General features: G+C 44.6%; 1 protein-coding gene across 1 annotated transcript in view; it reads left to right on the top strand.

The window, feature by feature from the left end:
- Nucleotides 1–19,904, top strand: part of SYTL3 (synaptotagmin like 3) — a 100,877-nt gene that overhangs the window by 25,323 nt on the left and 55,650 nt on the right. The window contains exons 4-5 of the mRNA XM_063443302.1: nt 10,028–10,079; nt 19,532–19,598. Coding sequence (XP_063299372.1) covers nt 10,028–10,079; nt 19,532–19,598 — 119 coding nt within the window. The remainder of the gene's footprint in view (nt 1–10,027; nt 10,080–19,531; nt 19,599–19,904) is intronic.

Genomic DNA, 19,904 nt, shown 5'->3' on the forward strand with positions numbered 1-19,904 from the left:
TGACTTAAAGGTAGGCATACAATGTAATAGAGCAGCAGGAAATGCTAGCAGAATGCTTGGTTGTATAGGGAGAGGTATTAGCAGTAGAAAGAGGGAAGTGTTCATGCCATTGTACAGAACACTGGTGAGACCTCACTTGGAGTATTGTACGCAGTACTGGAGACCGTATCTTCAGAAGGATATTGATACCTTAGAGAGAGTTCAGAGAAGGGCTACTAAACTGGTTCATGGATTGCAGGATAAAACTTACCAGGAAAGGTTAAAGGATCTTAACACGTATAGCTTGGAGGAAAGACGAGACAGGGGGGATATGATAGAAACATTTAAATACCTAAAAGGAATCAACACAGTAAAGGAGGAGACTATATTTAAAAGAAGAAAAACTACCATAACAAGAGGACATAGTCTTAAATTAGAGGGACAAAGGTTTAAAAATAATATCCGGAAGTATTACTTTACTGAGAGGGTAGTGGATGCATGGAATAGCCTTCCAGCTGAAGTGGTAGAGGTTAACACAGTAAAGGAGTTTAAGCATGCGTGGGATAGGCATAAGGCTATCTTAACTATAAGATAAGGCCAGGGACTAATTAAAGTATTTAGAAAATTGGGCAGACTAGATGGGCCGAATGGTTCTTATCTGCCTTTACATTCTATGTTTCTATGTTTCTATGTTTGACCATTCTCCACCTGCTGTCCGGGACTAGGTACATGACCAGCGACCCCTCTCCATCGATAAGGCTGCAACCTTGGCAGACACCCAAACTCCAAGACACCCAAAGAGGTGAAGCTGTTATGGTCCATGACCAGGGCACCCGCTCCTACCCCACCTCCACCATCAGCCAGCATTTCAGTAATACCAGACAGCAACATTGGCAGACAGTCTGGATCAATGGCCAGCCAGCAGTGGCTTTGCGAGACACTGGAGTCACCCTTACTTTAGTACAGCCAAGGTTAGTTAGACAAACACACTGAGTAGTCCATTGCAATTCGAGTGGCAATGTTTTCAGCATCCCAACTGCCTGGTTCCAATTGGATTGGGGAGCCGGGGCTTGTGACCTGGTAGTGGGGATCATGAAAACGCTAGCTTCCCATGTGTGACTGGGAAATGACCTGGGACATTTACAGTCCACCTTTGGCCTAGAAACTGCAGAACAACACCACTGACAGGACCTTGCACCAGTGGGCCAAATGTGCCGTGTCTTACAGGAAATAATATACAGTATTAAGCCAGAACATCAGCATTTCCTATGTACCCCGGCAAGGGAGCCCTGAGCCCTGATATCTAGTGTAAGGTTTTTTTGGGGGGAATGTGCAGTCCCATTACACCAGGCCAGCTGTAGTGGGATTTATACAAAATAACACAAGCAAACCTCAATTAGAAAAAGAACCACCACAGCCAGTGTATGAGGTATACACTGGACATCCACCTTGCAAACCAGGACTGAGTTGCCATGTTCAAGCGGCTATGCTGGGCGGTCGCCCCCTTTACATGTATGTATAATATATGTATGTATGTATGTGTGTTTTAAACTGGCATATGATGTCATATCATGGCAGCTATTGCCAAAAGATATGTTCTACTGCAAAAATGCCTACTAAAGTTGCCTGGTCAAACATGCCTGAGTCGATATATGCAGAGAATGTGTGCATGTTCAGAGGGACACTATAGTGTTATGAATACATCTTTGTATTCCCAGCTCTATACTGTTCCTTTAAGTTACAGGGGGCAGAAGGAAAGGAAAGCCAAAAGAAATAAAAAAACACATAATAGGACTGATTAAAATGAAGATTTTTTTTTCCCCAGGAAACATGCTCATGTGAAATCCTTCATACCCAAATTAGTGAATAATTATATTACTTTCTTACACAACATTATCCAGAAAATATAAATAGTGTTTAAAGAAAATCTTTACCAATCCAGCAATGATGTATGTTCTACATTCAAGTATTGCAATTCCCTGATTCTTTTAATATTTCAAATTACACAAATTGGAGATTTAAACTAGATTTTCTCAATCCAAATTTGTACTTAATAATGATTCCTCAGCAGGTAATTTCCTAACAACAGGCAGTGTACATCCTGCTGTTTTGTAATGACATTTCATTGCTCAATTACTTTATCCAGGTCACAGCGAAATGTGGGTTATGACTTATTTTCTTCTATCTACATTAACCTGGATCTAGCTGTTATGCAGCAGGTCTGCTGCTCTATTTGTTACTATGAGGGTGTACTGATAAGATGAATTATTAGCCTAATTTGTAAGTGTGAGTTAAATGCCCTACTCCGTGTATGTATAATGGGTTAATGTACCAGACTGTTACATACACATCTAGGTGTGGTTTTAATTCCCTCCATATTTCAAACTTGCATCTAATATTTGATATTGAGAGATTGAAGAGAAGAATGTAACTAAATGATCTTATTTTGATTACTTTTTTCTTAAGATTTTGGTGAGTCAATTGTTTTGATTACAATCCCACAGTTTAAGAGTAAGTACAAAGGTCCAGGCAAAGTGTAAAAATGCATGCTCAGAAATGAATTAAGAAGAATATTGTGTACCATAGAACTATGACAAAGCTGGCACTCTGTGCCCTGACCCTCTACATGTCACCTAGTAAAAGACTGGTGGTTAGGCTACTGTTGTGCGTAGACAGTGCCATTTACACAAAGTTCGATTCACGTTTTTTATTTTTGTTAAATGTTTGTTGAAAGAAAATCCTTTTGGGGGGGAATGTTCTCAGTCCATTGTGTGTTGTGCAAGAGTGCAAGCACTGTGTTGTGCACTGAGGACTGTGTGCACTGCAATGCTTCTTAAAGTCGCACAATAATAGTACAGTACTAGTAAAGCCACCAAACAGCAACTAATTTTCAGCACAAACATCTATTGGGGCTAACCAAAGATGTGATAGTTTAAACAATACACATCTATAGCTTAATTTATTTGAATAATAAAAACAAACCCATTATCATCAATGATACATTCTAATCCAAATTCTAATCCAAATAAAAAATTAGGGGTAGGGGTCATGTTCCCAAATCCACCATCAGCAGTAGTGCCATAGCCTCTCACTGTCTTAACCACACTGCCAGCATCGCCATCACCATAAGCACCACCTTGGGATAGTGGGACTAGCATGTCTGTTGCATCCCATTCATCACCCAAGAGACAAATATTTTTTTATCTCTGCCTTTTTATGCTGCAATTGGTGACTCAAAGAATAAAGATGCAGAAGGACCTGTCGTTGCAGCAATAGAATCAACTAGGTCCACAAAGAAGATAACCAACTTCATAATAGCTGCTGCCACTTTCACTGACACTGCAACTCCTTCTACCACAGCTAGTTCAGGCATTATACCTTTTGTGTTTTATAGTAACCCAATCTGGTTCTCCCTGTCTGAGGCTTAACTAGAGTGGGGGCCCTTTGCCGTCGGATGGTCCAGTGTTGCCCTTTGGCCGTTACATTGGGGCTCTGGGTTGGGGGTGCTTCACAGGGTGAGGGCTGTATTGACTCTTGTCTCTAGAGGGGTAGATTCTGCTCTAAGATTGGATCGGTAGTCTTTCTCCCTGATATCATAGGGAATCTGGTTGTCGGTCGGGCCATGCTATTTTCGCTGTCCGCGTCTGGTTTTGGTGTGTCAGGGGATTTCAGCTAGGTCTCATGGCTGCGGGGTCAGTGTGGTGGGGAGGAGAGGTCAGCGTGGGCGGGTGTCCGCTCCGTGCCTTGTCTCTCGTCTGTTTCTGTGTTCGTGCCTGGGTGGTTTATAATTCTATTGCTGTGTCCTGCTAGGTGGGGAGGAGGTTCGGGAGTGTTGTGTTCCTCAGGCTGGCAGGTATCTGGGCCGTGGGCCTCCTGATTTTGTTCATCTACTTGTGTGTCTGAGGTCTGTGTATGTGTCCCGCTAGCAAGTTGAAGGTATGTCTGCCACATCGTGTTAGTGTGGGGGCTTAGTTTGCCGATCTTCGTCTGGTACCACATTGTGAGTTCGTATTCAATCATCGTGGTCACTGCAGATTCAATTTCCCTGAGCACGGGCAGTTTGGGGGTTTTCCAACACCTGGCTATCAGTGTGGATACTGTACTCAATATCAGGTAAATCATCTTCCGGATCGGTTTAGGCGTGTTGTCTGGTAGCAGTCTGAGTAGTATTGTAGCTGGGTCATGCGCCAGTTGGAAGTTTGTGACCTTCATGATCAGTGTTATGGTCTTTTTCCACAGGGAGTTCACCTCCGCACACTGCCACCATATATGAAGCATAGTTCCTCTATTTGTGAGACAGCGCCAGCATAGATCCGATGTGGTTGCATACATAGAGTGTAAGCGAGTTGGGACCATGTACCACCTATATAAGAGTTTTCTGGATGTTTCGAAGTGTGCTGCACAGGTTGACATCCCCTCATAGGCAGTGAAGATCTTGTCCCATTCTGTCGGGGAGAAAGTGGTTTGCAGGTCGTCTTGCCATTGTGTCATGAATTTCCACTTTGTCTCCTCCTCGGGGTTGGCTAGAGTGTTGTAACATACGGACACCATTTTCTTCTGTGGTTTTGACGAAAGGTATTGTATTTCAAACTTCGTGAGGGAGGATTGTAGGGTTTGTTTGATATTGTTGATCACGATGTCATGGACTAGCGCCTTCATCTGAAGGTATGCAAATGTGTAGTTGGAGGGTAGGTTGAATTCTTCTTGTAGAGCTGGGAATGGTTTGAGTCCTCTTTTATCGCAGAGGTGGAATATGTGTGTGATTCCTGCTTTTTCCCATTTTTGATACGGAAACGTACCGTTACATTGGTATAGAGTTTTGATCAGGGTTGTGAGGCCCCATGGGTGTGCTGAGCAAAGTTTGTTTCTACAGGATTCCCATGTTGTTAGAAGGTGCTTGGTGGTTGGTAGTATATTCGGGGGTGGTTGTCGGAGGTGTTGGGGTGTCCACAGCATCGTTGGAAGGTCCATTTCTCCACAGTAGTTGCTCTCTATTGCTACCCATTGAGGTGTGTAGGTAGTCAAATGTGCTCCTATGACAATGGTGAGGATAGTGGATTGATAGTATGCTTTTATGTTTGGGAATCCCATTCCCCCCTTTTTCACATTCATCATTAGTAGTTGTCTGGGAACTCTGGGGTGTTTGCCTCCCCAACTGAAGTAAAGGAGGGTCGTCTGTAATTTTGTTATGTAGCTCTGGGGTAGCTTGATTTGAAGGATTCGGAATAGGTAGAGAACTTTGGGTAGGATTGTCATCTTCAATGCCGCTATTCTTCCCACCCACGACAGGAATATGTTTTTCCAGGATTGCAGGAGGGTGTCGATTTCCTTCAATAGTCTTGTATAGTTGGCGCTAAAGAGTTCTTTGTCTTTGTGTGTAATTTTTATACCCAAGTATACCAGGTCGTCTTCTCTCCAGTCGTATCTGTGTTTCTCTTTTAACCTTTCAACTGTGTGTTTGGGGATGTTGAGGCACATTGCTTGCGTTTTGGTGTATGCTTGGTGTAAGCTTGTAGTATGAATGTTGACTGTATGTGTGTAGTTCTTTGTGGAGGGAGGGAAGTGTTGTCACTGGTTGTGTGAGTGTGAGGAGGATGTCGTCGGCGAATAAGCCGAGTTTGTAGTCTTCATTTCCGACTTGCACTCCATGGATGTCTTTGTTGTTGCGGATGGCTATGGCTAGAGGTTCCAGGGCTAGTACGTAGAGGAGTGGAGACAGGGGGCACCCTTGACGGGTCCCGTTTGTGATTGGGAATGCCTGCGAGCAGAACCCCGCGTTTAGCACTGTGGCTGAGGGTGTGCTGTATAGCGCTTTGATTGCGGAAAGAAACGCGTTTGGGAATCCATAGGCAAGCAGAGTCTCCTGTAGGAAGTGCCAGTTGAGGCGGTCAAACGCTTTTTCGGCGTGTAGGGATAGCATAATGCTTTCTTTATTGGAGTTCTTTATGATGTGGTAAAGATGTAGTGCCTTCCTGGTGTTGTCTGGTCCTTGTCTTCCTTTCACGAATCCTACTTGGTCTGTGTGGATAACCGTTGGTATGATGGTACTGAGACGGTCAGCAAAGATTTTTGCGTAGAGTTTCGCGTCTGCGTTCAGGAGGGAAATTGGTCTGAAATTCTGGCATGTTGTTGGGGGTTTCCCCGGTTTCGGGAGAGTAATGACATGGGCTGCCAGAAATTCTGATGGGAAGGTCTCGTGTTGGGTGGCAGCATTGAAAAACCTTGCGAGGGTCGTGGCAAGTTCCTGTTGGTAGGTCGAATAGTATGTGTTGGTGTAGCCATCTGGGCCTGGTGCTTTCCCTTTTGGCATTTTGTTTATCTGCTGCAGGATTTCGGTCGTGGTAATCGGTGCGCACAATTGAGCAGATTGGTGCGCTTGGATTTTAGGCATGGTGAGCTTCGCTAAGTATGTACGAATCGTTGCTGAGGAGGGGTGGGGCTGGGTAGATTGGTCTTTCAGGTTGTACAGAGTGGTGTAGTAATGCGCGAATTCATTGCAGATTTGTGTTGGTTACTTTGTGGCCAGAGTGTGTGTTTAAGAACGGTATTCTCGCTTGTGCTTGCTTTGTTCGTAGTCTTTGTGCCAGCACTTTTGTCGCCTTGTTTCCCATGGAGTAAGAAGTTGCTTTAAGTTTCCGTAGTGCTATATTTGCTTTCTGTGTATGGATTGCGCTTATGTCATCTTTTACTAATTGGATCTGCTGCTGGAGGGCCGGGGAGGGGTTCTTCTGGTTTTCTCTGTGGAGGTGTTTTAGGAGTGCGAGCAATTTGGTGTGGGTTGTCTTCTTCAGGTGTGATGCGCGATTCCGCAGGAGTCCTCTAATAACAGCTTTGTGAGCAAGCCATAATGTGGCGGGGGACACGTTCCCCCTGTCGTTGGTGGTGAAATATTGTTGGATTTCGCTGCGGATCTCGTCTGCAAATTTAGGGTCATGGGGTAGGTTTTCATTGAGCCACCATGGGCTGCGTCTTTTGTATTGGTATGGATCCGTGAGCGTGAGTGTCACAGGGTTATGATCTGATTCGGTGGAGGTGTTTATGTCACAGGATCTGACTTGGTGTAGGTGTGTGCTAAGCATCATGTAGCCGTCTATGCGGGAGTATGTATAGTGCACTTGTGAATAGTGGGTGTATTCTCTGTCGTTTGGGTGGAAAGTTTTCCAGATATCGTAGAGGCCATAGGAGGCTAGTGTCTTGTTCAGCGCTGGGCATTGCTTGTGGAGGTTTTTTTTCCTTTTGGGTGTGTGTACGGCTGTGGAGTCTGTATTGGGGTTCAGGATATGGTTGAAATCTCCACATATTATCAGGGTACCCGTGTGTATTATCTTGTCTAGCAGCATGGTCAAGTAACTGTGCTGGTTCTCAGTTGGGAAATAGGTGTTGACTATCGTGTACGTGTTGTTGTTTAATGTGCATATCAGGATAATGTACCTACCCTGTGGGTCTAATTGGACTGTTATTTTGTCGAAGGTCAAGGCTTGGCTTACGAGGATTGACACTCCTCTGCTTTTGGTGGAAGAGGTAGCGTGGTATTGGTGAGGGAAGTGCCTAAGGCCCATGATGGGTTTAGTGTCGTGTTTAAAATGGGTCTCTTGCAGGCATATGATGTCCACTTGTGTCTTTCTTATTTCTTTCAATATCGTGAATCTCTTGTGGGGCGAGTTTAACCCTCGAACGTTGTGTGTGTATACTTTCATTGTGGCTCAGTGGTATGAGATCTTGGATGTGTGTTAGTTTTGCGCTTAGGCTTGGAATGTGTGGTTTACTTCCAGTCCAAGCCGGGTATTGTGTGTCCGTTTATGACTTGTGCAAAGGGCAGTCGCGCCCTAGAGAGTTTTTTTTTTTTTTTTTGGGAGGGACAAGGTGTACGTCTTGTCATAGTATGGGGGGAGGGCAGTGTGGAGGTGAGAGTCATGATGGAAGGAGGAGGAAGGAAAAATCAGGGGTTATATATACAGGAGTAATACAGTTTAACCGTAAACAAACTTATAATACAATGGTCACTTTCAAGGTTGTGTACCAGTTGTGACACTTTTCGGGTGGGGGTCGTAGTGGTCGGGTCGAATCCAGCAGGTGGCAGATATGGGCTCACTGGATTTAGGGTTTCCCCAATTGATCCGAGCGGTCCCATGTCCCACCACCGCAATAGTGGCTGTGTTGCGATCTTGGGTTTGTTAGGGGTGCTGGGTGCTCAGGGGGCTGGCGCGTGGGTCGTCTCACTAGGCCTGATTGTTGCCTCTCCGCCAGGGGGGGGCTGATTTGGTCACCAATTAGCTAAGTGAGTACTGCCAGCGCCATGCTGTTATAGCTTGTACTCTTGCAGGCGTGGATTGTGCTTTTGGTATTTTATCTCTAAGCAGGTTGTTCCCTAGACCGTCTATGGGAGTGCTATAGCGGCTGCAGAGGGGGAACACCCCCTGTTGGTTTTAGTGATTGTGCCCGCTACGACTGCGTTTAAGCTCTAAGAGTATATCTGTAGCTATGCAGGTTTTTTTCAGGGCCTCTGCTTAGCCTCGCTCTCTGCAAGGTAGTGGGCATTGTACGCCATGTCCCTTAATGGGGGTGTGGTGGCGGTTGGCTGTGCTATTGGCGCTTACCCCTGGTCGGGCTAGCTGGAGAGCTATTTTGTGGCTAGCCTTTCGGTCTTTTGCGACCTGCCACATATGGGCCTGCCCCTGCTCTGTTTTTATATTAATAATAAACCTGTGGTAACATGGGGTAAGTCCCTAGTGGGTCAACTTAATATCAAGCTTAAAACATTTAAACGCAACATAATTAACAATTTGAAACATTACACTTGCTGGTACGTGGGAGGTCAGCGGCTGCCATCTCTCGGCGAAGCTCTTTTCGGCCTCTGCGGTCTCCATTCTGTATTGGATGCCGTGTTTGCGCCATCTGGATGAAGGTTCTGGGCTATGCCCCACGTTTGCAGCAGTCCCAACCCTTCAGATGGTGAGGCAGCCACGGTGAGTTTCCCACTTTTGGTGATGAGCATTTTCGCTGGGTATCCCCACCTATAGGGGATGTTATGGTGTCTCAGTGTTTCCGCCACAGTTTTAGAGGATCGTCTGCGACGTAGGGTATCCGCTGATAGATCCGTGAACAGGAGAATGTTGTTGTATTTAGGAGGTAAGTCCTTCTTCGTTCTGTGGGCACGGAGAATTTGGTCTTTCACGTGATAGTAATGTAGCCTCATGAATATGTCTCGCGGTGTGGAGGCAGGGAGGTGTTGCGGCCTGGGGATTCTGTGGTTGCGGTCCAGGAGGAACATATCGGTTGGTATGTCAGGTAGGATGTGCTGTAATAGTTCCACTGTGTATGCTGTTAGGCCTTGTAATGCCACCTCTTCTGGCACTCCCCGCAGTCTGATGTTGTTGCGGCGAGATCTGTCTTCCACGTCTGCTAGCTTGGACTCATGGAGTGCCAGTTTGTGGTCTATTTCGCCCATGCGGACTTCTATTGCTGTGTGGGCAGCGTCTTTGTCCACCATCTTACCTTCCAGGCACGTGGTCTGGGCATCAAGGACTGTCATGTCTTTTTGCAGTGCCAGTGGTATCTCCTACACTACTATCAATGTGGGTGATGTTGAGAATTGTTTGCAAATCATTATGGAAATAATTATGGAAATTAGGCAATGAGTGTAGGAGCAGGGCCAGAGTCTGAATGAGCCAGCAAAACTCTGGCATGCATGTATGCCATGATCATAGGGTGTCCAGCTAAGTGGCATTGCTGATCTACCCTTATTTAAAGTGAAAGGGCTTAAATGTCCTTGTATTACTTGATATGGCTTGTAATTCTTGCCTTTTGCAGCGTGAGCAAGTTTAAAAAAACTATTGCATCATACTTTTCTCTGATGTGGTTTTCACATTGTGACAGATTCTCTGTCTGCGGTGATTGAGAGATTTTTTTTATATTCTGTTTCAAGTTATGCAATCATACATACAAAAAACAACAACTAAGAATTAAAGGATAATGTTAACTGTCATACTGTACAAAACTGTGGGTAGATGTGGGTCCATTAAATCTTACTTCTCTTTTTATTGTACAGGTAAACATGAAACAGTTGGTGCCAAACTGTTAAAGTCATACCAAAAAATGAGGTAAATAGTAATAATTTTATTCTAATCAAAGTATTTTTTAATTCTGGACAAAATTACTCATTTATGTTAAATAAAAAATTCCAATAAAGCAGGTTTATTACTATTAACTATATATGTATAGATGCAGGTCCATTAGACGAGCATGTGGGCGTCCGCAGGAATTTTTCCAGGGGGGTGGACATAATTGTAATGACATCCTTGCTTGGTCCCTTTTTGACAGTGTCATGAAAGGGAAGGGGCATAGTCACTATCACATAAAGCCAGGGTGAATATCGTTTTCACAACTATGGTGTCAGGAATACATTTTTGTTAAAGGAACATTCATAACAACTTCATCTAAATGAAAATGCTATGATACCAGGAAGCCCCTGGGTGCTCTCTTTCCTTTAAGGGATTAAACTGCTCTCAAATGGTTTAACCCCAAAGGCTTCCTCCACCTCCAGATGTCCAGGTCGCTTTGTGGTTTTCGACTTCTGAAACGGAGTGTCAGGAAGTGCAAACTGACGTCAGGCATGGGTATCGCTGATTGACTAGAGTGGTCAGTTGACGCTCTAAGCCAATCGCTAGTTCCCGGTTCATAAAAATGTTTTACTTTTTTATGAATGGGGAGCTACTGATTGGCTTAGAGTACCAGCTGACCGCTCTGGACAATCAGTGGCACCCCTACCCAGCAGCACCCTGTCCTTCCTGACACTCAGTAAATACTCACTTCACTTGTCCTTCCTGCTCCAATCTCCTTTTCTTCTCTTTCATTTGACACTGTCTTCTTTTTCTTCTGACACTGTCTTCTCTCCTCCTTGGCTCATTCTTCTCCTTTACCTTTCTGCTACTTTCTGCTTCTTTTGTGCCCTTCTGCTCCTTTCTCTTTCTGATCTCTTTCTGCTCCTTGCAGACACTTTCTGTTCCTTCTCCTACTTTACCTTTGCGCTTCTTCTGCCCCTTCCAGCTCCTTGCTACCCTTTTATGCTCATTCTCCTACTTTACCTTTGTGTTCCTTCTGATTCTTTATGCTCCTATACCTTTGTGCTCCTTCGGTCCCTTCCTGCTCCTTGCTGCCCCTTCCTGCTCCTTGCAGACCCTTCCTTCTTCTTGCAGACCCTTCCTGCTCCTTGCAGACCTTTCCTCCTTCTTGCTGCCCGTTCTTGCTTCTTGCTGACCCTTCCTGCTTCTTGCTGACCCTTCCTGCTCATTTCTGCTCGTTATCCTACTTTACCTTTGTGCTCCTTCTGCCCCTTTCAGCTCATTGCTGGCCCTTTTTGCTCCTTGATGTCCCTTCCTGCTGATTTCTGTTCCTTATCCTTTCTGCTTCTTCTCCTACGTTACCATTGTGCTCCTTCTGTCCCTTCCTGCTCCTTGCTGCCCTTTCCAGCTCCTTGCTGACCTTTCTGCTCCTTGCTGTCCCTTCTGGCTCCTTGCTGCCCAGTTTTGCACCTTCTCCTCCTTTACCGTTGTGTTGCTTACGGACCCTTTCTGCTCCTTGCTGTCCCTTCCTGTTTCTTTCTTCTCCTTCTCCTACTTTACCTTTGTGCTCCTTCTGATTCTTTCTGCTCCTTCACATTTGTGCTCCTTCTGTCTTTTCCTGCTCCTGCTGCCCCTTTCTGCTCCTTGCAGACCCTTTCTGCTTCTTGCTGACCCTTTCTGCTCATTTCTATTCCTTTCTGCTGATTCTCCTACTTTACCTTTGTGCTCCTTGCTGCCCCTTCCAGCTCCTTGCTGCTCATTGCTGCTAATTCTCCTACTTTACCTTTTGTGCTCCTTGCTGTCCCTTCCAGCTCCTTGCTGTCCCTTCCTGCTCATCTCTGTACCTTCCCCTTTCTGCTCCTTCTCTTACTTTACCTTCATGCTCCTTGCTGACCCTTCCTGTAGGCTGTCTCCCCCATCCCTCACTTACTTGATCTATAGGCTGTCTCCACCATCCCACACTTACCTGATCTATAGGCTGTCTCCACCATCCCACACTTACCTGATCTATAGGCTGTCCCCCATCCCTCACTTACCTGATCTGTAGGCTGCCCCCCATCCCTCATTTACCTGATCTATAGGCTGTCGTCGTCCCCATCCCTCACCTGATCTATAGGCTGACTCTCCCACTCTCCCCATCACTCAGTGATCTGTAGGCTGCCCCCTATCACTCACTTACCTGATCTGTAGGCTGTCTCTGCAGTCTGGGAGTTGCAGGCTCCCCTGCAGATTCAGTCAGGAGAGAGAAGCTGGGATATGATGTAGCTTCCTATCCCTGCTTCTCTCTACATACACCTACTGGCCGGCCCCGGTATTGCAGTGTATTCTCAATCTGAAAATAAAAATACCTTCACAAGCTGAAAAATCCAGGGGGGGTGGGGGGGGTGGCAAGTGGTGGATTAAGTAACCAATCAGAGTGTTATGAGTCAAATTACACAGCGTGGGAAAATTACAAAGAACATTCCCACGCTGTGTAAAATGACACAGAGAACTCTGATTGGTGGATTTCAAACCAATCAGAGTGCTGTGACAGGTAAATGTAGAGACTGACCTCTCAGTCTCTTCATTTACCCGTCAGAGCACTCTGATTGGATGGCTTAAACCCACCAATCAGAGTGCTCTGAGCCTAATTGCAGGGCGGGGATAGGCTTTCTAAGCCTTCCCCCACCCTGCAGAGCTCAGTCTGCGCGGAGCCCTCAGCAAGTGAAGATGGATTATGATTTTTTTTGCGCTCGTTTTTTTTTGTTTTTGTTTTTTAAGTGCGTCGGTTATTATGGCTTTTTGTTTGCCCTTTTTGGGGGCAGAAAAAATAAGATTTTAGAAGAAAGAAAACATCAAAGGGTAAGTTTTTTTTCAGGTACTTAGTTAGATGGTCCCCCCTCATTATTTTTAGGGTAAGGGGGGTAGGTAGGGGTTAATTTTTTGGGGGAGGAGGGTGACTAGGGGTTTGGAACCCCTAGTCACAGGGGGGAGGGGGGTTTATTTATTTATTTAGGGCCTCCACCCACCGCTGAGGGGTGGGGGCCAGGGGGGAGGATATTAGGCCCCCCCTAATTAGTATTTAGGGCCCCCACCCACCACTCAGGGGTGGGGGCCAGGGGGGAGGACATTAGGTCCCCCCCAATTAGTATTTTAGGGCCCCCACCCACCACTCAGGGGTGGGGGCCAGTGGGGAGGACATTAGGTCCTCCCCCTCATTCTAATTTAGGGCCCCCACCCACCGCTCAGGGGTGGGGGCCAGGGGGGAGGACATTAGGTCCCCCCTAATTAGTATTTAGGGCCCCCACCCACCACTCAGGGGTGGGGGCCAGGGGGGGAGGACATTAGGTTCCCTCCCCCCATTCTAATTTAGGGCCCCCACCCACCGCTCAGGGGTGGTGGCCAGGGGAGAGGACAATAGGTTCCCCCCCTAATTAGTATTTAGGGCCCCCACCACTCAGGGGTGGGGGCCAGGGGGGGAGGACATTAGGTTCCCTCCCCCCATTTATATTGAGGGCCCCCAACCAACGCTCAGGGGTGGGGGCCAAGGGGAAGGACATTAGGTCCCCCCATTCTAATTTAGGGCCCCCATCCGCCGCTCAGGGGTGGGGGCGGAAGGGAGGACAATATGTCCCCCCCATTATTTTACTTTAGGGCCCCCACCTGCTGCTCAGGGGAGGGGGCCGAGGGGGGGGCAATAGGTCCCCCCCCATTATTTTACTTTAGGCCCCCACCCGCCACTCAGGGGTGGGGCGGGGGGGAGGACAATAGGTCCCCCCCATTATTTTACTTTAGGGCCCCCACCGCCGCTCAGGGGAGGGGGCTGAGGGGGGGCAAAAGGTCCCCCCCATTATTTTACTTTAGGGCCCCCACCTGCCACTCAGGGGTGGGGGACGGGGGGGCAATAGCCCCCCTTTAGTTTAAAAGCCCCCACTCGTGCGTTGCGGGTGAGGGCTCGGGAGGGGGGACCCATTTTTTTTTTTTTTTTTTTAAACAGTGAGCAGCCACTGGCTTAATAAGACATACCCCTATTCGCGGTATAGCGAGTAGGGGCACAATTTACTAATACTAAGTAATTTTTACTTAGTATTAGTAAATTTGGCTTAAAGACCAATTTAGGTCTTTCAGCCTTTTGGTAGATAACTCTGTAATACCGTGGGAATTAGGGAGTTATCTGCCAAGCGGCTGCAAGAGACATTCCGAAATTTCGAAGTTGTCGAAGTTGCCGAAGGGCCAAATTGCCCAGGTCCCGAAGTTCCGAAATTACCGAATTTCCGAAGTGTCGAATTGCCGAAGTCCCGAATTTCGGAATGCCGAACCGAAATTTTTTCCCATACACATGCCTATAAGATACTCTGAACTGGGACACAACAATGTATTGTGACTAAAACTTAGCTTTTATTAGAGTACATAAGAAAAAAGCTTCAGAAGTAAAAGGCCAGCATGATGGAAAAAGTCCTTAAGAGGTTAAAATATACTCCCTCAAAGCAAAGAAAAAAAAAATAGAATAAAAATATACATACATACATAAACCAGTCAGAGATCTAAACTGGAGAACTATAGAATAAATCACTCTTAAAGTGGCGATGTCACCAACTGGGACTTTGCAAAGGCGGTGACATTGCCTTGGGGATTCTGTGGCGTGGGGAGGGGATCACACATATGTTAGGAGCCAACATCACTGCTGAACTCTCGCACATTACAGTCTATGGAGTAGACAGAGTCAATTCACACCGGTGTGCATTGAGTGGGATTCACACTTCTTAACCGCGTTTGCTCTGCCCAGTGTCAAAAAGTGTCAGATGGAGTTTCAGTGAAATTCCAACACAGTCAACATGAGTATTTCACAAAGATTCTATCTTTATGAAATATTCATTTTTCAAGTTGAGATGGATGGGGGAGGGGAAGGGGGGTGGTGACAGTGCTGCTTTAATGAAATGTGAGCGATATATAAACTACTGGGATAGAATATGTAGAATACAAATGTCAAAGTGACGATTTACAATCTGTGTGGTAGGTCTTAACTCAAAACTACAATACAACTTAAGTTAATCACCCTGCAGTTTAAACTTCTGTCTTTTGACAAATCAAACAGATAAGTACAATAGGGACCAACTACCCCTCATGCCTGCTATTTGAACAGAGCTCTGCCTCAATATGAAACTACTCCAGAGGTATACAGCCCCAAGCATTGACATTCACTATCAACAAGATATGAACGTAAATCACCCTCAGCGGAGATGTAGAAGCAAAGAGATCTTACTTTTCCTTCCCTATTCCCTGCCCACAGAGAAAGAACAAATGAACAAAACCAAAAAGGGCTGTAACTTTTCTGTGTAACTCCCTTCCCTTCTCCGTTAGACTTTCACCCAGTCTCCATTCCTTCAAAAAATATTTGAAAACACACTTCTTCAGGAAAGCATGTCAATTAAACAGTTTTCACCCCCCTTACTTGTTACCCCTACTTATACCCTTTGTGTCACTACACCCCACTCCATCTAGAATGTAAACTCATTGAGCAGGGCCCTCAACCCCTCTGTTCCTGTGTGTCCAACTTGTCTGGTTACAACTACGTGTCTGTTAGTCTACCCATTGTACAGCACTATGGAATCTGCTGGCGCTCTATAAGAAATAAAATAATAATAATAATATTAACCCTCCAAACTGATGTTTAACTAGTTCTCACAATTTAGGTGACTAAACAACTAGAAACCATGTTATGCTTATTTCCCTAACATTCACTTAGTTGATCAGGCCAATGTCCATGCTTGGAGGCAATCCTCCTCTGTTTCATTTTGAGGTTAGATCTGTTCACATAGCAGGGCTTAGTCATTAAAGGGGAGGTTTTGCCTGTAGTACTTACCTATTTGATTTGACTTGACAACAGACTGAAGTTTTGAACGGAACTGTCAGTGCCACCGGCTGCAGGGAATTGACTCTGTTTCACAGGATACTCCATAGACCACACTGCTCTACTCTTGTGCATGCATCAGTGACATCAACTCCTGGCACACAGAAGAGGACCGGCTAGAAGAAGATGGCAGCGCCCATGAGGGACAGGTTCAGGTAAATTAAACTCACCTTTTCTTGACCCCTAGCCACCACAACCACAGCGGCAAAGTCACCATCGGGGGTCTTTGCCAATTATGCAAAGACCCCAGATGGTAACAGTGCCGCTTAAACTGCAGCCTCAGGGTGATTTATTGCAGTTTTGAGTTTACAAGACAGATTTTACAGTGTCACATTGACACAGTTTGATATTTTCTGGTAATTGCTTCACAGACTGTTTGAAGGAAGGTTACAGTGTCGCAAGCTTAGCTTGCTTCATATTGGTTACAGTTGTATTCAACATACTCTATCCCAGTAGTTTATATATTTCTCCCATAAGTTATTATTCTCTCCAGTTTAGATCTCTGACTGTTGTAGAAATGTTTTTATTCTCATTTTTTTTTCCTTTAGCTGGTCGCTGTGTGTTTTAATCACCACTCACATCTAGTTAGACACAAACACACATACATAACAAGATGCTTAAAGGAACAATATAATATTAGGAATGCAAACATGTATTCCTAATACTATAGTTATCTGTTTATTGTTTAGATATCTTTTATTCATCGCCGCACTGGTCTCTCAGTGGCTTTCTCCGCCTCCATAGAAAAGCATTAGAAGGCTATTGTGCATGCACGGCAAAATGTCTCATAGAGATACAGTGAATCAATGCATTCCTATACATGGAGCATGGAGACACTGAACACAAGTGCTGTATACAATACAGCACTGAAATAGGAAGCACTTCTAGTGGCCATCTGAGTGACTGTACCTAGAGGTGTTACTAGGCAGCAATGTAAATGCCGCATTTTCTCTGAAAAGGCTTTGTTTACATTAAAAGGCCTGCAGGGACATGCTATAAACACCAGAACCACTGCATTAAGCCGTAGTGTTTATGGTACTATACTGTCCCTTTAAGAACAGATACCTAGCCAATTAGAAATACACTTATACAATTACCCATACTTTGTCTATGGGAACATGTAAAAATGAATTTATGATCAGAGCCGGATTAAGGTTGCTCAGGGCCTTGGCAGGGTGCTAGAATGGAGTCCCCTCCCAGAGACCTGGGCATCTAAACAATAAAAGTAATGTGTGGGAGAGAGCATGTGGCTGAGTGAAAGATTCTAACAGCTGTATATGGGAGAGGCTGAGTGTGTCTATGTGTCTAGAATGATGTACCTGTTTATATACCTGAGAGTGTGTGCATTTGAGACTGAGTGTGTCTGTGTTTCTGGCATTATGTATCTGTGTATATGTATTCATGTGTGTGAATTGTTGGTATCTGTGAGCGTATGTGTGTAGGGTAGTGTCTTGCATTGTGTTGTGTGTAATAAAGGCTGCTTGGGGTCTTTGTGTATTGTAGTTATGATGAGGATGAGTTTCGTGTGTGTGAACTGACTGTGTTTGAGGTGACTATTTTGAGTGGGGTAACTGTGGGTGTAAGTGTGACAGGGTGAGGGTCGTGAGTGTGGCAGAGTGAGGGGGCGAGTGTGACAGGGTGAGGAAAGTGAGGATGTGGGGGTCAAGAGTGGAATAGTGTATGGGGTCAGTGTGACAATTTAAGTGGTGGGAGTGTGAAAGTTGGGGGTGTGACAGGATGAGTGGACTGAATAAGGAATGGTGAGTGTGACAGGATGATGTGGTGGTATGTGGCAGGTTGAGGGGAGTGATTGTGACAAGGTGTGGAGTGGTGAGTGTTACATGATTGTGGGGTGAGTTACTGTGGGAGGGTGAGGGAGGGGGTCATATGTGTGTAGTGGGAAATAACAATATATGGAAAGGCTGTGTTAAGCCGATGGGTATTGCTGAACAGGTGCTTGGTAGGGTGCAGTGACCCTTCAACAGCGCAACAGGGCCCATGTTCAGCAATTACCACCGGGTAGCCCTAAGTGCATGTGCAATGTGCCCCCATAGTGAGCTGGCCCCAATGCAGCGTACAGGCTGCATTGACGGTAGTATCGAATGTTAGGTTTCTTCTCTAATTTAACACATGAGCTAAAATGTGTTTGAGACCTAAACAAAGTTAGTTCAGTTTTTGCTCATGTCCAAGGTATTCCCTTACCCCTTGTTTTGGTTTATTTTTGTATGGCTAACTAAGTCAAAAGGGTTATCCAGACATTTTGTGTTCAGTGATGTTAGCTCCACATAGTTCCATAGAATGCTAAAACAACAAGTGTTGCTATCTCTCTTTTGTTTTAAGTTACCCTTGTGTGTGGGTTATGTAATTGGAATAGGTTCCCTCTGTATTATCACAATTGATTTAAACTTGTGTAACACCAGAGTGGTAAAAAAAATCAAAAAGCTAGAGAAAACTGAGGTTTTTCCCTTTCTTGGTTTTCTCTTATATTCTGTTTTCAGTCAGTGCCAATGTGTAGGGGAATCATATTTTTGATGTGAGCTGTTTTAATCTTGTATACTTGAACATGGAGCCATCTCTCTCTGTAGCCCAGACAAGTTTAATTAATCTACCAGGTATTGTGGGCAAACTACTTATAAGGTGCATAAGAAATATTGTGGGAAAAAAGATAAAATGGATAGAGAAGAGAGGGAATTCAGCACAATTCCTCAACTAATATTTAAATACATAATAGTAAATTGGATATAACTGTAGTTTAAGCACAAGATGAATTGACATGATTCACCCATAGGTGATAACATCTTAACAAAGAGGATGTCATGAGTGATCCAGAAGGCCTAAATCAAAAAGTTATCTATACTGCTCTGACTGTGACTGCTAAACATTTTTGTATGGTTGCTCCTGACAACTTTATCTTTTATAATTTTACTCAAATCTAGAAAAATACTAATTTGCAGAGCATATTAAGCACTAACATTCTAAGAACAACCTATCTATGTTCCAGGAAAACAGGCATAATCCAGCGTACTCACTCACACAGCAATTTCAAGTCTTACAGAATGTAATAGTTTAAAAAACAAACAAAATGTTTATGTTCCATTAAGTTACGTAGTAAATTTCTTTTAGAAACAAACCTGGCAAATCATTTGCCCATTGCCAGATGGATAAAGTGGATCTATTGTCTCATATAACAGGATTTTGATATGACAAGGTGAAAGCAGATAATAATAAAGGGCAACAATTTACCAAAAACAAACTGCAAGAAATCTAAGCCAAAAAAATCATAACATGACAGGCATAGATTGACAGAACACCTTAAATTGACATATCCTTTCAAGAGAAGTCTGAATTTCTTTAGAAGTGTAGACCTTATTACACGCACAAGCCATGCTTGCAATATCAGGTACCTTAGGTTCAAAAGTTCTAGGTAATGATTCAAATTTCAGGATTTGTTTCAAAGCTACTTCAAACGTCCTGATTTCTTTGAAAGAGGCTATACATACCATGCAAGAAATATTATATATTCATTATATTGCAAAAATGGTTGTAGAAAAATGAAAACATTTTTAATTTATTTTCTCTTCTTCACTTCTTCATGATAAAGTAAGATTTCTGTTGTCCCTCCAACACCACCTCCTTTCAGTGAAGCTAATCAAGGAATCTCCTCCATGGTAAAGTACATATGTATTTCCCTTAGCTACTCACACTGACTTGCTTTGTTTTTGTTTTTTTCATTTTGTTTCTAACCAATATATGTTAAAGGGGTACTTCACTGCCCATAAAAAAAATTCATTGTTTAATTGATATACCTCCTCTGAACATGCTTCTGGTTGCGTCTTGCAACTTTATGCATTTCATTGGGGTATATCTAAAAACAGCTTGCAAAAGCTGCAAGTCTCTTGCCTGAAGCATTCGCATGCTCTCCCCATCTAATGCAGATCAATAAGAAGTCTTTGCAGGATAGGTACTCTAGACAA

This window comes from Pelobates fuscus, chromosome 2 (assembly GCF_036172605.1).
Source record: "Pelobates fuscus isolate aPelFus1 chromosome 2, aPelFus1.pri, whole genome shotgun sequence".
NCBI classification, from domain to species: domain Eukaryota; kingdom Metazoa; phylum Chordata; class Amphibia; order Anura; family Pelobatidae; genus Pelobates; species Pelobates fuscus.